Source organism: Bufo gargarizans, chromosome 3, assembly GCF_014858855.1.
Source record: "Bufo gargarizans isolate SCDJY-AF-19 chromosome 3, ASM1485885v1, whole genome shotgun sequence".
NCBI lineage: Eukaryota > Metazoa > Chordata > Amphibia > Anura > Bufonidae > Bufo > Bufo gargarizans.
The window spans coordinates 242,907,192-242,926,356 of record NC_058082.1 but is presented as its reverse complement, the minus strand read 5'-3'; the positions used below and the strand labels follow the sequence as shown (position 1 = coordinate 242,926,356).

The window sequence follows — 19,165 nt, the reverse complement described above, 5'->3', positions numbered from 1 at the left end:
TTATGCCTGGCATAACCCGGCCTGGAACATGGGGAGTAGTCACCCACCCAGCACTTTGACTACTCCCAGTAAGTGCTGTCCCGGATCAGCTATGACAGCCATGCTAAATCTCATGGTGTGAATTAGCAATAGCTGCTGCTGACACATAAAATACCGGCTCTTACTTCACCAAGGCCAGGAACCTTGGTGACACATACCTTCCATCCATGGTGATTCCAGGTACCTTCTTACACAGGGTATAAGGGACCAGACTGAGCTGTGACTCTTGCCCTCAACCTACAACCAGGCATGTGTCTAATAATGGCCATAACTTGGTGGCGGCTTTGGAGCTCAGCAAGCTCACACACATACCATGCCTAGCCCAAATGTTAAACTTAGTGGTTCAGCGGTTTCTGAAAACCTACCCCAATTTGCCTGAGCTACTGGTGAAGGTGCACCGCGTGTGTGCCCATTTCCAAAAGTCGACAGATGCCGCCGGTCTGGCAGCACTGTAGCAGCGCTTGCAATTGCCAGCTCACCTACTGTTGTGCAACGTGAGCACGTGCTGGAACTCCACGTTCCACATGTTGGCCAGGCTTTGTGAGCAGCAGAGGGCAGTAGTGGAATACCAGCTGCAACATGGTCGTCGCCTTTCCAGTCAGCTTCCGCTCTTCACAAGCGACGAGTGGGCATGGATGTCTGACCTCTGTGAGGTTTTACGCAACTTTGAGGAATCAACACAGATGGTAAGCGGCGATGCCGCTATTATCAGCATAACCATCCCACTTCTGTGTCTACTGAAACGCTCGCTGCTCACAATGAAGGCGGACGCTTTGCATGTGGAAGAGGTGAAAATGGGGGAAGACAGTACACAGGGTAATGGTTGCAAACAAATGGTCACATTGTGAAAACTATCAAGACTATGGCTTAGCCGTAGACATTTTTAGTGGCAGCAGGGATAGCTGAACATTTTGATTTGTGTAGGTGGGCTTGAAAATAAGGGAGTGGTGGCAGTTTAGAAATCATGTCCTGAGTTTTCAGCTCACACTCTAGCTTTTGTCAGCTCCCACTCTAGTTTTGAACATTCCGCCATTCATTCCCATAGGACCAATTTCACCGTAAAAATGCTGATATTTTGTGAACCATTCGGCGAAACGTTTCACAAAGTAATAGCACACCAATCGGGTACAATTTCGGTATATTACTGTCTATGTAGTGTAAAAACTGTGGGAGGAGTTAGGGCGGTAAATTTGGCTATAATAAGAATATATATGTGAGATAACAGTAAGTGGCCTTGCCATGCAAGAACACTTAATTAATCTTTCGAATCTATCTGGGCTACAATGTAGCTGCATTTTTCATACCTAATTCAGTGTAATATTTTTCTCAAGACAGGAAAGTTATTTTTTATTGCCCCAGCTGAACTGTGTACCTTTATTATATAATTATGGTAGAACACGCAAAATATTGTCATATATTAGACATATGACAGGTGTGTTGTATATTGTATTAACAAATCATTTCAAGTGGCATGTGACAGCTTTTGAAAAATAGTTTTAAAGTGTAATAAAATTGCCAGGACACATATAACACAAGTAAACCACTTCTATCAGTCTTTGTAAAACTGAGTCTTTAAGGTGTACAACCTTTCTTTATTTCCCAGGGCACACAAAGCTGCATGTCATAGGTCTAATGGCATTTGAGGCCAAACCATAGTGACGGATTGAATGTCGTTTTCTACTGACATTTCTATCCTGTTAATCAGCACACTAAAAAGGAAAACCCTTCTGAGACATTCCATCATTATATTGCTAAAATTATACCTACATACTGTAATCCTATGATATTTGCTTTTCAAGTCTTAGCATTTTGATCACTTTTTACATGTCAGTTTGCTGTTACATAAAGCTAATTACAGTTAAATATTTTCTTCTTGCTTTTACAAGGTACCCAGAGCCGTTCAGTGCATACTTTATTCAAGGAAGTGATCTGGAATTCTCAGTATCTCCACAGTCTGGAGAACTGCTTCCCCTTGGAACTGCAGGGACATTAATTACGGTTGGTTTTAAGCCTTCAATGTACAGCAAGAAGCACAGAGCAACACTAGTAGTACAGGTAAATTTTATCACACAAAAAGTAAAAATGTTCATAAATTAACTACATTATGCTGACTGTATAAGAGCATTAAGTATGGGAGGAGAATCCAACTCAGCTGGTTACTGGCCAGTGAATGGTTGAGCTGACATTTTCTGCCATTTCCTGTGTGTTCAGCTGGGACCAGGAAGAGGAACCCAGCAGGGACATGGGTAGCATTGGATGGGTGTTAAGTCAGTGGCACGGCCGCTGCCCCATTCAACCTGTGTCTATTAGGAATGTTATTTTTTGAATCCCACCATACTCTTCAGTATTGCAAGGGTTATCTATTCTTTTGCTTTGTGTGCAGCTGCTAGTTGCTATTTTCTTGCTAAGGTGTTTGTTCCTGTCTGCATTTGTATCAACCTCTGCCTGTTCCGGGCACCATGCTCATCTGTGATCGTGGTCTGTGCTTCCCTGTCTCTGCTGCAGCTTTGGGTTCTGCCTGTGTGGTTAGTATTACCTTTGAAGATTCCACTCCACAACTTCCATTCAACCTGAACACTTCTTGAACTTCGCTTTGGTTGTGGTAGTACGCATCACTCCCCGGGCAGGGCTGAGTTGTGTCAGGTGATCTCGTTAACCTATCCTGGCTCTCCTGCAGGTACTTTTGTAGCTCAGCCCTCTAGCTAGACGCCTCAGTGTCAAGGACCTAATCTTGTGCTAAAGATCTTGCTTACCACTCGTGTTCCTGACTTTGTGCTTCGTTCCTGGACTTCGTTTATCTCCTATCCCAGCCTGCTTATATTGCCTCTCCTGTTGCCGACCCGGATTGTCTGAACTTGCTCCTGTGCCGCCTGCCTTGACCCTTTGCTCGTCCTGACTACGTCTCTGCATCATCCTCTGATTCCTGTCTTGTTGCTCCTGGTCACGACCCTGCCTGGTTTAGTACGTCTGTACTGTCGGTACCTTCGCAGGTACCTCTTGGTCTGCCTGGACTAGCTGTCACTGACTGGTTTATGCTCCAGAGTAGCCCCTGGCAACTACCAATGGTCAAGCCTATCCTCACCATCAGAGGCTCTAGTGAAATCCGGGTAGTTGCTTAGTCACTCTCTGGAGTATTGTTAGTCAGTGGCACAGTGGGTTCACATCTGCTGTTCCGTGATACTGTTAATTGCATTCTGGCGTTTGCTATAGTGACCCTCAGCTGTCACCCATACCAAGACTACTTCTGTGACACAATGTATTTTTTGCTAAAGGTAAATTTCAGTTGATATGTTTAACCTTTATTTATAAAATAAATCCAAAATGTATGGAAAATTTGCTATTTTCAAAATTTTTATTTCTCTGATTTTAAGATGGATAGTGAAACAGTATATCATAAAGTAGTTATTAATTAACATTAACCATATGTTCTACTTTATGTTTGCATCACTCTGTGAATGTTATTTTAGTTTTTAGGACGTTTTCAAATTTTTAATGAAATATACAAAATCAACTTTTTTAAAGACTAATTGAGATTTGAAGTCGCTTTGAGGGCCTTATGTAGTAGAAAACACCCATAAATAACTCAATTTTAGAAACTAAACCCCTCAAGTTATTTAATTGATTTTCAAATGTTGTTAACCCTCTTTATGTTTCACAAGAATTAAAGGAAAATGGAGGCAAAATTTCAAAATGTCACATTTTTTTACCCTAATTCTGCAGTTTACAGAAACAACCCATGTGTGGTTATAAACTGCTGTATGGGCACACGGTAGGGCTCAGAAGGAAAGGAGGGCCATATGGTTTTTGAAGGGCACATTTTGCAGGAATAGTTTTTGGATATCATGTTACATTTGAAGGCACAAAACGATAGAATCCCCAAAAAGTGACCCCATTTTGGGAACTGCACCCTTCATGGAATTTATTGAGAGAGGTACTTACCTATTTGACCCCCATAGCCCATAGGAAACCCTAACTAGCATACTGTATACAGATGCAGCCGAGATAAAATAAAAATAAACAATGTCAAGAAAATGTTAATTGACTTTTTCAATGTGACATGTGTTATCAGAGTCAATTTTAGCTCAGCTACATCTGTAGCTGCCCTTGAAATGAGGAGGAGGAATTTTCATAAAAAATAGCAGTTGTTATATGAATAAGGTCCTCCCACTAGGATTTAGGCATAGTTAGGGCTAAGGAAATTCAAGTAAAATGCAGGATTAATTTTTGGGAATTTTATGTTTAAAACAAAAACATTGTTAGAAGTATTTTACATATTGTTGAAGCTAGGTATTGTACCAGATGTATCAACAATAATGACCATGTACAATTTCCATTCCAAACCTCTCTAAACATGTCATGTCCACAGTGTATATACACTCACCTAAAGAATTATTAGGAACACCTGTTCTATTTCTCATTAATGCGATTATCTAGTCAACCAATCACATGGCAGTTGCTTCAATGCATGTAGGGTTGTGGTCCTGGTCAAGACAATCTCCTGAACTCCAAACTGAATGTCAGAATGGGAAAGAAAGGTGGGCTACAACAGCAGAAGATCCCATCGGGTGCCACTCATCTCCACCACAAATAGGAAAAAGAGGCTACAATTTGCACGAGCTCACCAAAATTGGACTGTTGGAGACTGGAAAAATGTTACCTGGTCTGATGAGTCTCGATTTCTGTTGAGACATTCAAATGGTAGAGTCCGAATTTGGCGTAAACAGAATGAGAACATGTATCCATCATGCCTTGTTACCACTGTGCAGGCTGGTGGCGGTGGTGTAATGGTGTGGGGGATGTTTTCTGGGCACACTTTAGGCCCCTTAGTGCCAATTGGCCATCGTTTAAATGCCATGGGCTACCTGAGCATTGTTTCTGACCATGTCCATCCCTTCATGACCACCATGTACCCATCCTCTGATGGCTACTTCCAGCAGGATAATGCACCATGTCACAAAGCTCGAATCATTTCAAATTGGTTTCTTGAACATGACAATGAGTTCACTGTACTAAAATGGCCCCCACAGTCACCAGATCTCAACCCAATAGAGCATCTTTGGGATGTGGTGGAAGCTTCGTGCCCTGGATGTGCATCCCTAAAATCTCCATCAACTGCAAGATGCTATCCTATCAATATGGGCCAACATTTCTAAAGAATGCTATCATCACCTTGTTGAATCAATGCCACGTAGAATTAAGGCAGTTCTGAAGGCAAAAGGGGGTCCAACACCGTATTAGTATGGTGTTCCTAATAATTCTTTAGGTGAGTGTAAGTCCATCTATCCAAGCATATGATTTTTATTTCTTTCAAAATTATCAGTCTAAAAGTTTATTGTAATGATTTTAGATTTTATTGATCTATTAAAATTAAATAATAAGTTTTAGTGTTTGTTAATTCTGCTTTGTCTTAAGCTGTATACTAGTAGAATGGAATCGGCTTGTTACTACAGCAAACCAAACAAACCAAATATGTAGCTTGTCCACAAAAGAAAGTCATGATAAACAAAGCAAGCTGGTGCCTCAAGTTAATCATAAGGAACACGTTCCTGTAAAGTTCCTCCAAATTCTTTGGTGGTCTGTCCTCTGTGAACTTGGTTTATCATGCCAACACTTAAATAAATGCATTCCATGTTTGCCATGGCCACTTAGCTATCTGCATTGTAATTTAGAGATGGACGTCTGTTTTATTTCATTCTCAGTGGAATTTGTTACATAGAATGTTATTGTACAGGATGACTTCATGCACATATTATGGTATATATAGTACATACAATAGTTCTGTGCTCAATATCCTATGTACTGCATGTCATATGCACAATTTTCTACATTTATCCCAGTATAGAACACCATGCGAATGGAGCTTGAGGCAGTTTTCTACTTAGTCTAGAAGACCAAAAGTTGCCTATTTTCTGTCAACCACTTGACATAACAAAAACACAGCAGAAGGGATTGAAAAAATAAGAAAGAATGGCAATGAATATGAATACATATTTGCCAAAAGTCCAGGGTGGTTCTTGCTTAGATCTATTTCTGTAAATATGTATGATAATATCTGTGGGGACTTTTATGGCTAACATATTGATTCATCTTTAAAAGTCGTGCTGGGTCTAGCTACAGTACTCCAAAAAGATGTGCTGAGCCTAGCTACAGCATAGTGGCAATTACTGTGTATTTCAATGTTTCATTCCTGACTCAGTCCACTGATTATGTCCATAAGCTTGCCCAGAGCATCCTATTATGATATTTGCACCTAACCAAAAATATACATAGTAAAGCTATTGTTAACTTCACTGATTTCTGAACAGAATGTTGGCTGTACATTATGCAATATTATATTATCTAAATAATAAATGATCAGTGATCAAATAAAGACAGTAATAAGGACTTAATACAGCTCAAGTAGGATTTCCAACTCAGAGAAGAGCAAAAGTATTGACCTCTGAAGGCTGAAGAAGGTGGAAGTCTCATTGGCTACTGTATAGTTCTCTGCAAGGAATGCTACATGACTACATTGACTAAGCAGTTCACATTAGTTATGGACATAAACTGTGTCAAAACTGTCACAAACATGACATGAAACAAATTCAAACTAGAATATGTGACTTTTCCCATGCTGCATCAAATTTGAAAAGTGACAAAAAAGTATGTGTGGTCTCAAGAAGACCTAGTTAAAGTCACTTCAGTGAAAAAGGAATAATTTCTGGCAGCAGTCACCTATCAGGCATATATTGGACTTTTTGGTTTGAAAAGTAATAATTCTCCAGATACATTAGTAGGCATACACATTTTCATAAATTCAGTGCAAATCAGTCCAGCTGCAGTACCACCTTCACTTTGACCAGCTTTTAAAAAAACACAAGTCTGCCTTGATTACTCTTCAGGTGCTTCTCAGACATGCAAAATTGACTAACAGTTCACTCCCTAAATATGCTTCTACTCATCTTACCTTGGGACAATTATAGAGGATGTCATTTTGTAGAAATGCTCATTCCTGATAATGGTCCCGTGAAAAAGTGATGCTGATCATCCGATGTTCATTCATCTGGTGATCACATCTTTTTGTCTGCATCCAAAATCATAGTTTATGGACAGCACATAGTCCTATGTAAACAGGGAGCATTTACCCACAAACATTAAATCTGTTTTCAGGATGAGAAATTGCTGTAGCGATCATTTATCCCCATATAGAGTAGATGATCGCTGCATGTAAATTCAGCACTCCCCTCTTCTCAATGATCAGGCAATTATTGGGAACAATGGTTGATTCTGGAGAATTGCCTCTAAATTGACCTGTGTAAAGGACCATTCGTGTGGTGTTTTAACTTGGTCCTCTCACCTCTCCCACACTTTTTCATCCTAATTTCATCCCCTTATTCTCCCTCACCAGTTTCCCTCTGTAGTTGTGATTTTTATTTTACATTACTGTTTGGCCTTCCATGTAGCAGATGTAATTTCCTCCACTTAGTCACTCATCAATACTGTTTTTCTATTCCTCAGTTGGCCTCTGTACTTCACATTGTGGTTAGATATATAAATGACATACTTTTTCATAATTTGCACTGTTAACTTGATGTATAAGTAAACAGATATTTACCCCAAAAATACCAGGTTTGGTACCTGTGGGCCCATAAACATGTAGAAAAGTAGATAAAAGTGACGCACGCTTGTGCAATGGTTCACAGTGCAGAGAAAAAGAATTGTCTTACCATAGTGTCATTTTGTGGCACCTAGTGAGGGTCTCATGGCTCCAAATGCTGGGTCTCTTACCCTAGTTATCCCTGCTTAACCTGAATTAATTCTGCTGCCCAGGGAGCAATATGCTCACCCTCAGAAGGGCGACCCCACTGAGCCGTTCCTAACTAGATGTCCCTGCATCTCCCTATGCAGATATGTGACTGCCCAGCTTCATCAAGGAAAACAGCAGGGAGACCCTGATAGTAGTTTAACAAACATTCCATCGCGTTTCATTGGTGACAAGCCAAGTCATCAGGGGACTGCATCAGGTCATTGGCTGATGTCTATAATGAACAGCCCTCTATCCATGTCCATGTGCGCATGGTGTGGGCTCCTTTTCTCCTGCTTATGGCAGCTTTTAAACTCGGCATTCCTTATGGCATATTTAACATGCCCGGGCAGCCGATAGTTCCACCCCCTGGAGGCATGTAGTGGGGTATGTGACCTCCCATGTGACCAGAGTATGTGACATGCCTTGCGGTCGGAGATTAACGGGTGCGCGCCCCACAATGCACGCACGCCCCTCTGAATGGTGCTTTCTGGAGGTGGGACTGGGCGGGGTCTATCAGAGGCATGTTGGGCTCAGGGCACGCCCCTGGTACCCATGCTATGCCGCTACAGTAATCAAGCCGAGTTAGCAACGTACGCTAGTCATCAGTAAGGTGACTGTGACCAGTGTAATAGGGGATTAAACAGTGTAGGCTTATTAAGTTCACTGATAAGTTGAAAAGCAACCTTTTGGCCATAAATTCCAAAAGACAGCAATCATATTGCAAAATAATAAATTGCTAAGTTATTTAAATAACTGAAGTGATTACTTCACAATCATTTTATGTGTGTAAACATGAGATCTCGTATCCTGAAGGCCTTTTCTAACACAGAATTTCTCACTAGTTTGCTTTATCACCTACATTCTCATATAAAAATATTTGTTTATGACACCTTCTTGTAAATCTGTGAAACCTGAATGATATTGCTGGTATTAACATTTTATGCTATCACAACAATTTAGAGGAAGCAGAAGGAAGATTTGTAGATACTACTTAGGTAAATTTGAATGTCATCAGCACAGAAGTGGTTGAGAAAGCTATGGGACTCTCTGAGCTGTCCCAGGTCAAAGGTGTACATAGAGAAGAGTAGGGTTCCCAGGATGGAGCCTTGAGGGACACCCGCAAGGAGAGGGCCAGATTACGAGGTGATGTGTAACTTTAGTTGGTGAGGTTTGACTACATCCACGAGCAGGGGCAGATTGGCAATATACTCTACAGAGAAACTTCCCGGTGGGCCAATGATCATGGGGCCGCCTGAGCCCTCCTTTTGGCCAGTCTTTAGGGATGTATTTTGTGCTACTGGGGCAGTATATTGAGATGCTCTGTGGTATTTGGCTCTGCTGGGGTGGTATAATGTGCTACATGTGCTGGTATTGATGTCCCTGCCTTCTGTCATTTTGGACTCAACTAGTTAGCATGTGTAGTATGGCAGCTATAGTTCTCTTGATAGGCCTAGATAAAGATGCCACAAATGAGCATTGCACTTATCAGTGTAATGTGTAATGCTCTTACATTCCCTTCCCTCTCTGGTCACTATGGATGGCCTGAGTAAGAAAGCCAAGTTAGACTGTTTTTTAAAACTGAAACAATGAGAAAGTAGAATACATAAAGTGACTTAAAAAATTATATCCCAAAAAAATGTATCCAATTTTCTTAAAAACTTTACTTAGAATATTCATTTTATCAAAACTGCTGTAAAGAAAAACTGGCTTAGTTGCCTATAGCAACCAATCAGATTCCACCTTTCATTTCTCAACGGAGCTCTAAAAAAATGAAAGGTGAGACCTAATTGGTTGCTATGGGAAACTGAGACAGTTTTCCTTTACACCAGTTTTGATAAATCTCCCCAATAGACTGTTAATATATAATATTATTATTTAACTACCACCTGGCATAGAAATTGCTTTAGAAAAATGGCAGTCCAGTTACTTGACTGTCTAGATCTACCAAGCCTTATTACGTCTTATTCATACATCCATGACATGGCCAGTTACATGACGTTCAGTGTTTCGGCTGTGAAGGGTCTGTTGTTGATCTGTGTGTCCATTTTTGTGCCCTAAGTGTGTCATTTATTTCCCACATGTTAGGCAGGAAATGAATCTCCAGAGCTTTCCCTACCAATAGTCAGTGATGCCAGTGGTTTTCATGGACTCATAGGGCGAGATTTATTAAATCTGGTGTAAAGGAAAACTGGATTTGTTACCCATAGCAACCAATCAGATTCCGCCTTTCATTTTCCAAAGGAGCTCTTAAAATTGAAAGGTTATTTCTCGCTTGTTTTCCCCTAACTTATGGAAGTGGAAAAACCAGGGTGTCTGAATAATTAGTGCCTCTAGCTAGTGTATGCCATAACATGATTAGGCACCTCCTTCATTCTGAGGACTGTTGGAGGAGTGGAATTTGGGTTCCCAATTCATCAGAAAGTTATTGCATATTCTAGCAATAAACCATATTCCTTATGATGTCGAAAGACAATAGCAATCAGTTGCAGCATCTTAAATTTTAGCAAATGTGGGCAACAGCTGGAGACTATTAGATTCACATCCAAACATTATATTATAAACCACTTTATGGGGGGAGATACATTGTTATGCTTTACTAGTAACTATCCATATTGTACGTCACATATGTATAGTTTATCAATTGTATGACATTGGTCTTATGTATTACCTTGTACACCTGTAGCCAACATTATATTGACTGGTTCCTTACAGTAATATAATAGATAGCACTGAAGTGACCATCTTGACATTATAGAAGTCAAGATAAAGCCGGCTCTATCTCTAAATAGACTACACTATATGAGCAATTGATTTGGGTTCTTTGGCCTTAATGGTTTAAACCTCTAACTCCAAAACTCTGTATTACATATGATTAAAAGGTTTGTCCAGTAACATATTTTTTTAATGAGATAGAATAGGTTAAAAATGAAAAGATTACTCACTTTACTGATCTGGTGCTGCTAGAAAAAAACAAGTGTATCAGCACTTATGATTTCTGGCAACAGTCTTTAAGTCCAATAAATAGTGGTACCTGCGATGTAAGGTCCTAGCCAGTAATGCCCCCGATAATCAGTAATGAGAATATTGCAGCACTCTATGTTGATTCCAATTATTCAGGTTTATTCACCAGTATGGATGCAATGTTTTGCCTACTCTGAGTAGTTATGCTGGATAAAGACTCAGAGTAGTTGAAATGTTGCTGCTGATCTATTTCTCATTACTGATCTCTTGCTGCTGCCATTTTAGCCTTGCTCTAGGATCTTCGAGGTCTCTGCTTCTTGGTCTCAGCTCAACGAAGAGGAAATAGCTGAAAATGCCCACACTGCTCCTATCATATCCTCCCATTTCCTGTGTGTTGAGCCAGGACCAGGAAGCAGAGAGCAGAGTATTGTTGGAATGGCCATAGCAGAATAAAAATGAGTTGAGTGATGCTTTCTATTATTAACCCATCCTGGCCCTTTAAAAAAAAAAAGAAAACCGCCAACATCCATCTCCCTGAAAAACGGTTTAAATGTAAAATAATTATGGCTGGACAAGTACAGTAAGTAGCCTTTAAATGCTCCGTGCCTTTAAAATCTGTAACAACATGTATAAGGCTATAGAAAGAAAAATAAGTGTCGATATGACAAACACTTCCATGACTCACTGTATAGTTCTCATCTTCCTGTGCAGATTGACAATTTAAGTCTGACTGGTTTCCTGTTTAGTCATTAAGATGAAAATGAAAGTTATTATTATTATTTTTTTACTCAATTAATTCCCCCTTTGCATAGAATAAGACAAGCACAGCATTCTGTATATCGGAATGCATGTACAGCATGCATAGGGTTAAATTTGGTCAGCTTTTCAGATCTGTACTAAGATTTAACAAAGGTTAATGAATCATATTCACAGTGAGCATAACCCTAGGGTACATTTTCATGAATCCAAAAAAGATAAACTGTTTCACCTTCAACTTCACTTAACAAAGCAATTTGGATCCCCTCTGGGTTAAAGGCTTATTAAAACCAGAGTTGTTGTACAGATTGGAATCAGCACATTGCTTGATTGAAGTGAGGCTACTATAATCAGGCATTAGTTCATTAATAGGCAATAGAAGCCGGCACTGAGGATAAACCAGAAATTGTTCTCCAGAACTCAGGGTTTAGTACTTTCTATTACAGAAATAAGAGAAGAAATATTCCAGTGTCAAACATAAAGCCCCATCATATACCGCTGTACACCATATGTCGTCAATACGCCCCTTGCAAAAAAATATACTGTAGTATATAATTTTTTGTGGTGCTCCACTGTATAGAAAAATGCAGGACACTCTACTTTAAGATCCATTATGAAAAGTACACTAAAATATACATACCCAACAGATTCCAAAAGGATGCCTCTATAGAGGTCTATAGGCCTGTTCAGCATAGATGCTAGGCAGGGGCAGACACAGACAGCAGAGAGCCTCTGTGCAAAGATTCCCCCCCCCCCCCCCCCCAAATACACAAATACAGATATAAACATATACGTGCAAATAAAAAAACATCTTGTAAAAAATTATGTTTTATTATATGCAAAAGGGGGTATTAACATTACGACTAATGGCTACGTTCTCTTTATAACCGCTGTGCTCTTTGCACTTTGACATGGCCAGGTGTGATGACATTTTCACTGCCAAGCCCTGTCAAAGTAGACAGGGAGTGTCAGTTGTAGAGAGAGCGGAGCCTCTAGGTGTAATGGTAACACCCCCGTTGCTCCTAGAGGCTCATTTACATATAATAAAACATCATTTTTATATGATCACGAGACCAATACAGATGCCTTCAACTGCCAAATGCACATGTAACAGGTCAGCCTGTGTTATAGGTAGTGATGAGTGGCAGGGGCTATATTCGAATTTGCGATATTTCACAAATATTTGGGCGAATATTCATCATATATTCGCAAATTCGAGATTATTTTCTTTATTGCAAAAAATCTGCAATGTAATTTGTGTAATGCGCACAAAATACCGGCGTGGGTCAACTTGGCTACATTTTCAAAGCTGCTAGAAGTTTCCTGAGACTGGATAAAATGGTTGGCACGGCAGAACATTAAAAATGGCTTTATATGCAGTTAGAGTGCTCCAATATATTCGTGATTGCGCTAATCAGCACTAACAATGCGAATATTTTGGCGCAATACATGAAACTCCACATTTTAGCAGGTCTGCATATATGTATGGACAGCAGAACCTATCACACTACCTAATACACTGCACTGCAGCAGCTACACTATATCAGGATCTAACCTACACTGACTATCTCCCACTAACTATCTGTATATAGATAAGCTATCTATCTATCTATCTATCTAATGTAATGAGTGGAAAGCACAGAGCACAGTAATGACACTGCTGTCTCTCTCAGAACTTTAAAAACCTGTAGAAAATGGCCGCTGGGGAGGTTCTTATATAGTAAGGGGTAGGCAACTTTTCTATTGGTTGCTAGGGATGTTGCTAAGCTCAGACAAATACATTGCAGCCTTCTCATTGGCCCACAAGCAAGTAGGGAGGTTACTGATGAAAAGAAAAAAAATCTAGAATATTCAAAATTACAAATATATAACTTTATTCTAAATATTCACAAATTCTCGAAGTGCCGATATTCGCGATTAATATTTGCGATTCTCACACACCACCTCACCGCATCCTCCGCTCACTGCTGCTCGACCATTCAGCTTAGCACTTAGCGCCCCATACCTCTTAAATCCAGTGATGTCTCCTCTAATGCAGACATTCACTTTCCTCATCTTCTCCATTCAGCCAAGACCTCCATGACAACATCTTTGAGCCACGTCATGCCTCTGCAGAGTTTGCAACACAGACATCTTAGATTCCTCACTTTCCATCACCCACTTTCCTGGTGCCCTAACATAGTTATTCAGCTACTACCCCTAGTAATGTGCCTACTGTGCTCCCCAATGTTCACATACACTATACTGCAGAAATAATAGTGCCATACAATTAGTCTCTCCATAGTAATAGTCCTCCCAGACTGCTGTCAATAGTAATAGTGGCCCTCAAAGTCCCACCAATAGTAATTCCCTCCCATTGTAGCCTTATTAGTAATAGAGCCCTTACAGTGCCCCAATAGTGATAATGCTCTACAAGAGTGGCTCCTTTAGTAGTAATGATCTCCATATTGTGCCTGATAATAATAATAATAATAATAATAGTGCCCCCATAGAGCCCTCAGTAGAAATAAGCCTCCCCATAGTACTCCCAGTGGTCACAAGGCTCCCTATAGTGCCCTCAGTACTTATAAGGCCCCCTGTAGGACAACCCTTATAGATATAAGGCCAATCTATAAGGCACTTCTCTAGAGCTCTCAGTAGTGGTAATGCCCGCCACCACTGCCCACAGTATTTATAATGCCCCCTGCATTTCCTCCTGTAATTATAATGCCTCCTGTCATACCCCCTTGAGTTATAATCTTCTCTGGATTGCCCCCATACATTATAATGCCTGTCCTCTCCCTCCAATCTTCTATACCATGCAGTCCCATGTAAATAACATCACTACTCTCCCTCCAGTCTTCTTTACCATGCAGTCCCATGTAAATAACTCCAATCATCTCTCTCCAGTCTTCTATATCTTACAGTCCCATGTAAATAACCTCTCTTCCTTTCAGTCTTCTATAATATACAATCCCATGTAAATAACTTAAATCCCCTCCTTCAGTCCCTCCAACACATAGTACCATGTAAATAACGTCAATCCTTTCCATCCAGTCCTCTATTATATCCAGTCCCATATAAATAGCACCAGTCCTGTCCCCCCAGTCTTCTATAGCATACAGTCCCATGTAACTCACAACCCTCCCCTCCCTTCAGTCCCTCTAACATACAGTCCCAGTTAAATAAAATATTTCGCTCCCACTAAGCAGGGAGGAGGTATAATGGGGAGAACCACATCTCCCAGCATTTCTCTGGCACATACATTGATTCCATGACATTACAGTCCTCCACTGCTGAGCTGCCTCTTTCTGCACTGGTCACAGGATGGTGACCTCATCACAGGTCCTACCACCACTTTCAGTGTTGAAAAGATCACATGACTGTGATGTAATCGCAGGTCCTTCATCTATGGAGTTTAAGCAGAACGCCAGCAGATGCACAGTAAGTCCTAATTGTGCCCCCCCCCCCTGACGACCAGTTTACCCTGTTGCAAGAGAAAGGGAGTGAAGAAAATAATAAGATAAATGAAATAAAAAAAACTCTGCTGCCACTGGAAACGGCCCTCTGCTTTGCTGGGCCCCTGTGCAACTGAACCGGCTGCACAGGCGGTATGTCCGCCCCTGAGTCATTTGACCTGTGGAGATAATCTTGCAGAATCTTAAAGGGGTTATCCAAGACTAATAAAGACCTCCCGAAGTGGCCGACCCACAGTGGCGATAATTGGTCAAGTGAAGCAAGGAGATCAGTGTGTGTGGGGGGAGTGAGGGAGGGTTATGATGACGGATGTACGTTAATTTGTGTGCACAGAGTGTGAATGAATAAGAGCAGTGTATGTATATATGCTTATGTCTGTATGTGGCCTGCCATTGGCTGGGTAAAATTAAGGTGTGCATGTTCTGGCTCTTTAAGAGCCAGAGTGAGCGTGCACGCCATATGGGTAGGAGTAAGTGGCCTTTGCCAGCAAGATGCTGGTGTAGCCTGCAAGGGGCAGACACAGGGAACTGGCTGCCAGGCAGACTGCTGCAGAGCAAGGTCCGGGCAGGTCTGGACCACCGGAGCAACATCTGGGTGAGTGTAGCGGCGCTCATGCCTGTCTGGGGGAGGGGGCATGGTGGTGGCCACAGGCTGCCAATATAATGCTCTACAGCATTGTATTACGAGTGTGGAGAATATGATATATGATACTATGATGAACAATATATTGTAGGCTGTGTCTTTCCTATGAGAAGACTCTAAGATCATGTGAACAACAAAAATTAAAGATGGGCACCACTCTCATACTGTATAAAACCCAGGTGCTTCTTGCCTACAAAATATTCTATCAAATATTTTTTGCAAAGCCATGCAAAGAATGGTGCACACATACAGTAGGTATAGGTTGTATTGATATATTATGCATTGCACATTTTATATTATATATATATATATATATATATATATATATATATATCATATGTTATTACCATTACTGTAATTCTGATTGGTCACTGATACCTAAAGGCTGGAAAATATAACCAATTTGGACCTGAGATAACAGATAGGAGAATTAAAAATGTCCAAATGCTGTTGAAAACCGCTTAGAAAATATCATTATGCCACAAAAATTTGTCTTTATTGTATTTAGACTTAAGGACCAGATTACATAAAAACCATGTTAAATATGGTTATTACCATTAACATTTTTTTTTATATCCCTAAAAAACCTTCAGCGTATTTTCATTATGCAATTATAGAAATTATTCTAAAATAATACTGCAGAAACTTAATAGGCCAACGTGTGGTCATTAAAATTATATGATGTTATTATCTTACACTTTTTTTACAGCCCTCTCCTCATAACCTTTTTTCTATTCTCTGCCCTTGGTATTATAGTAAATGTGAAAAGCCATCTGCATTATGGATGATGGTTCAGTTATTATTTGAGCCAGGCAGTGTATTAAAGGATCTAAAAACACTACCAATTTTTAACTGTTAAACCTTATTTTTTAAATCATACAGTAACTCAGTTTATACGTACAATCATATTGACTATATAATTTGAGTATTCTGTTATAGATAACTTTAGCTAAAGAGGTTGTTCAGATCAGTGGAGGTCCGACACCCAACACACCCACTGATCAGCTGTTTGACGAGGATGTGGCGTTCCATGCAGTCGTTACTTCCTTGTCTTCACACTACATCTTATCTCCTGTGGATCGGTGCCATAGTGTAATTACAATCACTCGCTCCATTTGAATGGAGCGGGTACTTGTATTACACTGAACTTCCGAGACAGTGCAGCGTAATTAAGAGGAAGCGGTGCTCACATGGTGTGCTGCATCCTCTTCAAATTGCTGATCGGCGGAGGTCCCGGGTGTCGGACCTCTGCCGATCAGATATTGATAAACTATCCTGACGATAGGTCATGAATATTGCCGGCTGGGCAACCCCTTTTATGTTTGTACACTGACTTATGTATGGATAATTTAGATTGGAATTCCTTAAAGGGAACTTGTCACCATGAAAATCACCAATAAACCAGACACAGTGTCTTGTAGAGTAGCTGAATACCTGTCACATAGTGATCTGTTGCTTCATTCTGGAGAAAAAGTATTTTTAATCAATAAGCAAATGAGTAGTTAAGTGCATGAAGGGTTGGGCCCAAGTCACTCTGTGCACTCATGCTCTTCCAGCTTCCTCTGCCAGACCCTCCTTCTCCTTACTTCCAGTACATTTTCTCCAGACTGAAGCAACAGATCACTAAGTGAAAGTTGTTACATTCAGCTAGACCTACAAGACATTGTGCCTGGTTTAACAGAAAATTTCCTGGCGACAGACTCCTTTTAATCCTGTTAATTATATAAACAATGGGGAAAGTGTGCAATGTAATGCAATGGAAATATGTCAACGGGAAGAATCAGGAATTATTGGAGGTCCGTCGTCATGAAGAGTAATGCTACAGTAATCTAAATTGTTTACAAAAAAAACCATGCTGGCACACTGTGTTAAGAGAATATGCAAGTCTAGTTTACGAAATATCCACTCAGTGAAAAAAAGAATTATATTTATTAATATGAATTTCATTTCAATTTGAAAATGAATCAAATTAACACTGTGAAAAAGTCCATCTTTATTGGTGTGGGAGACATACGAGTTTAAGAATATGTGTGTTCTGACACTCTTGTCCCAACATAGTATCTTTATGTATGAAAGTTCGGCTTTTCCTAGATATGTCTATTGACAACACCCATAGCAACTTACCTACCCAAAAGCTCACTACAAAACTGTAGCTACCATAAATATTAATTGTACCCCATAACAGTGGCAGCCAGAGTACTCCTAATAATACGTATAGTCACAGTGCCCTATAGCAGTGACAGCCAAGGTGGTCCCACTGTATGGACAGTCACAGTGCCCCATGGCAGCAACAGCCAGAGTGTTCTAATATAGGCAGTCACAGTGCCCCATGACAGTGACGCCAGAGTGGTCCCATAATACAGACAGTCACAGTGCCCTAAGACAATGACAGCTAGAGTGTTCTCATAATACAGGGAGTCACAGTATCCCATATATTGAAGCCAGAGTGGTCCCATAATATGTACAGTTGTTGTGCCCCATGATAGTGAAAGCCAGATTGTTCTCATAATACAGGCAGTCACAGTGCTCCATAACAGTGAAGCCAGAGTAGTCCCATAACATGGACAGTCACAGTGACCTATGACAATAATAGCCAGAGTGTTCTCATAGTATAAGGTGTCATAGTGCTCCATGAGTGTAACAGACAGAATTTTCTCATAATTTAGGCAGTCACAGTGCTCCACAAGAGTGATAGGAACCTTTTATAACACTGCTCTATAAAAGTAACAGTCAAAAGCTTCTATAACAGTTAAATACAGAGTGGACCATAGCAGATTGTGACTGCCAGACAGATAAGGCACATTTTAAAGGAGTCACACAATGGGTACATAGGCAACAATTTGCTATGGAAAGTGAAAAAATGATTTACTAGTCTGAAAAACATCTTATTCATGAGTTATTTTGAATTGTTTTGATTTATTTTTTTTTTTTTTTACTTTACAGTCATCGTCTATGCAATGGACTTATGAAATCAATGGACTTCCTCCAAAAACCACTCCACCTACAAACGTCTCCCCGAAAATATGTTCCTTGGGTATGAGAAAATCAATGACTTGTCAAAAACGTAACTTTTTACGCGAAAACTTGAAACTTACAACGACAGCAGTGTCTTCCCCAGTTAAGGGAGCCTCTTTAATGTTCAGCACAAAGTAAATTCTTTGTAAACTAATTTCTTTTTACATTGTATAAAATATACAGTATGTCACAACCCATGTATTTACATTAAAACTTTTGCAATGTCTTTTCCTGTTTTCTGTATCATTATTTTAAAGAGTTGTCTCACAAAATAAAAACCCCTGTCTGTATGTCCTTATAGAGCATATGAACATCCTGGTGGGTAGTCCCCTACACAGAACCTGAATTGGAGCTTATTCCATTCTACTGGACTCAAGCAATCCTTGAATGGCCACCATGTAATATATTTCCTGGACAGGGGTCTGTCCACTCCATTCACTTCTATGAGAATTCCCAATTTAGCATTTCAGGAAGATGCATAGAAGTGAATGGAGTGGTGGTCATGTGTAC

The 19,165-nt window shown here is 40.2% G+C and overlaps 1 protein-coding gene across 1 annotated transcript in view; it reads left to right on the top strand.

Moving 5' to 3' along the window:
* CFAP47 (cilia and flagella associated protein 47) overlaps nucleotides 1-18,828 on the top strand; it is a 465,875-nt gene extending 447,047 nt beyond the window's left edge. Inside the window, exons 57-58 of the mRNA XM_044285568.1 lie at nucleotides 1,926-2,094; nucleotides 18,584-18,828. Coding sequence (XP_044141503.1) covers nucleotides 1,926-2,094; nucleotides 18,584-18,793 — 379 coding nt within the window. The 3' untranslated portion in view covers nucleotides 18,794-18,828. The remainder of the gene's footprint in view (nucleotides 1-1,925; nucleotides 2,095-18,583) is intronic.
* The last annotated feature ends 337 nt before the right edge of the window (nucleotides 18,829-19,165 follow it).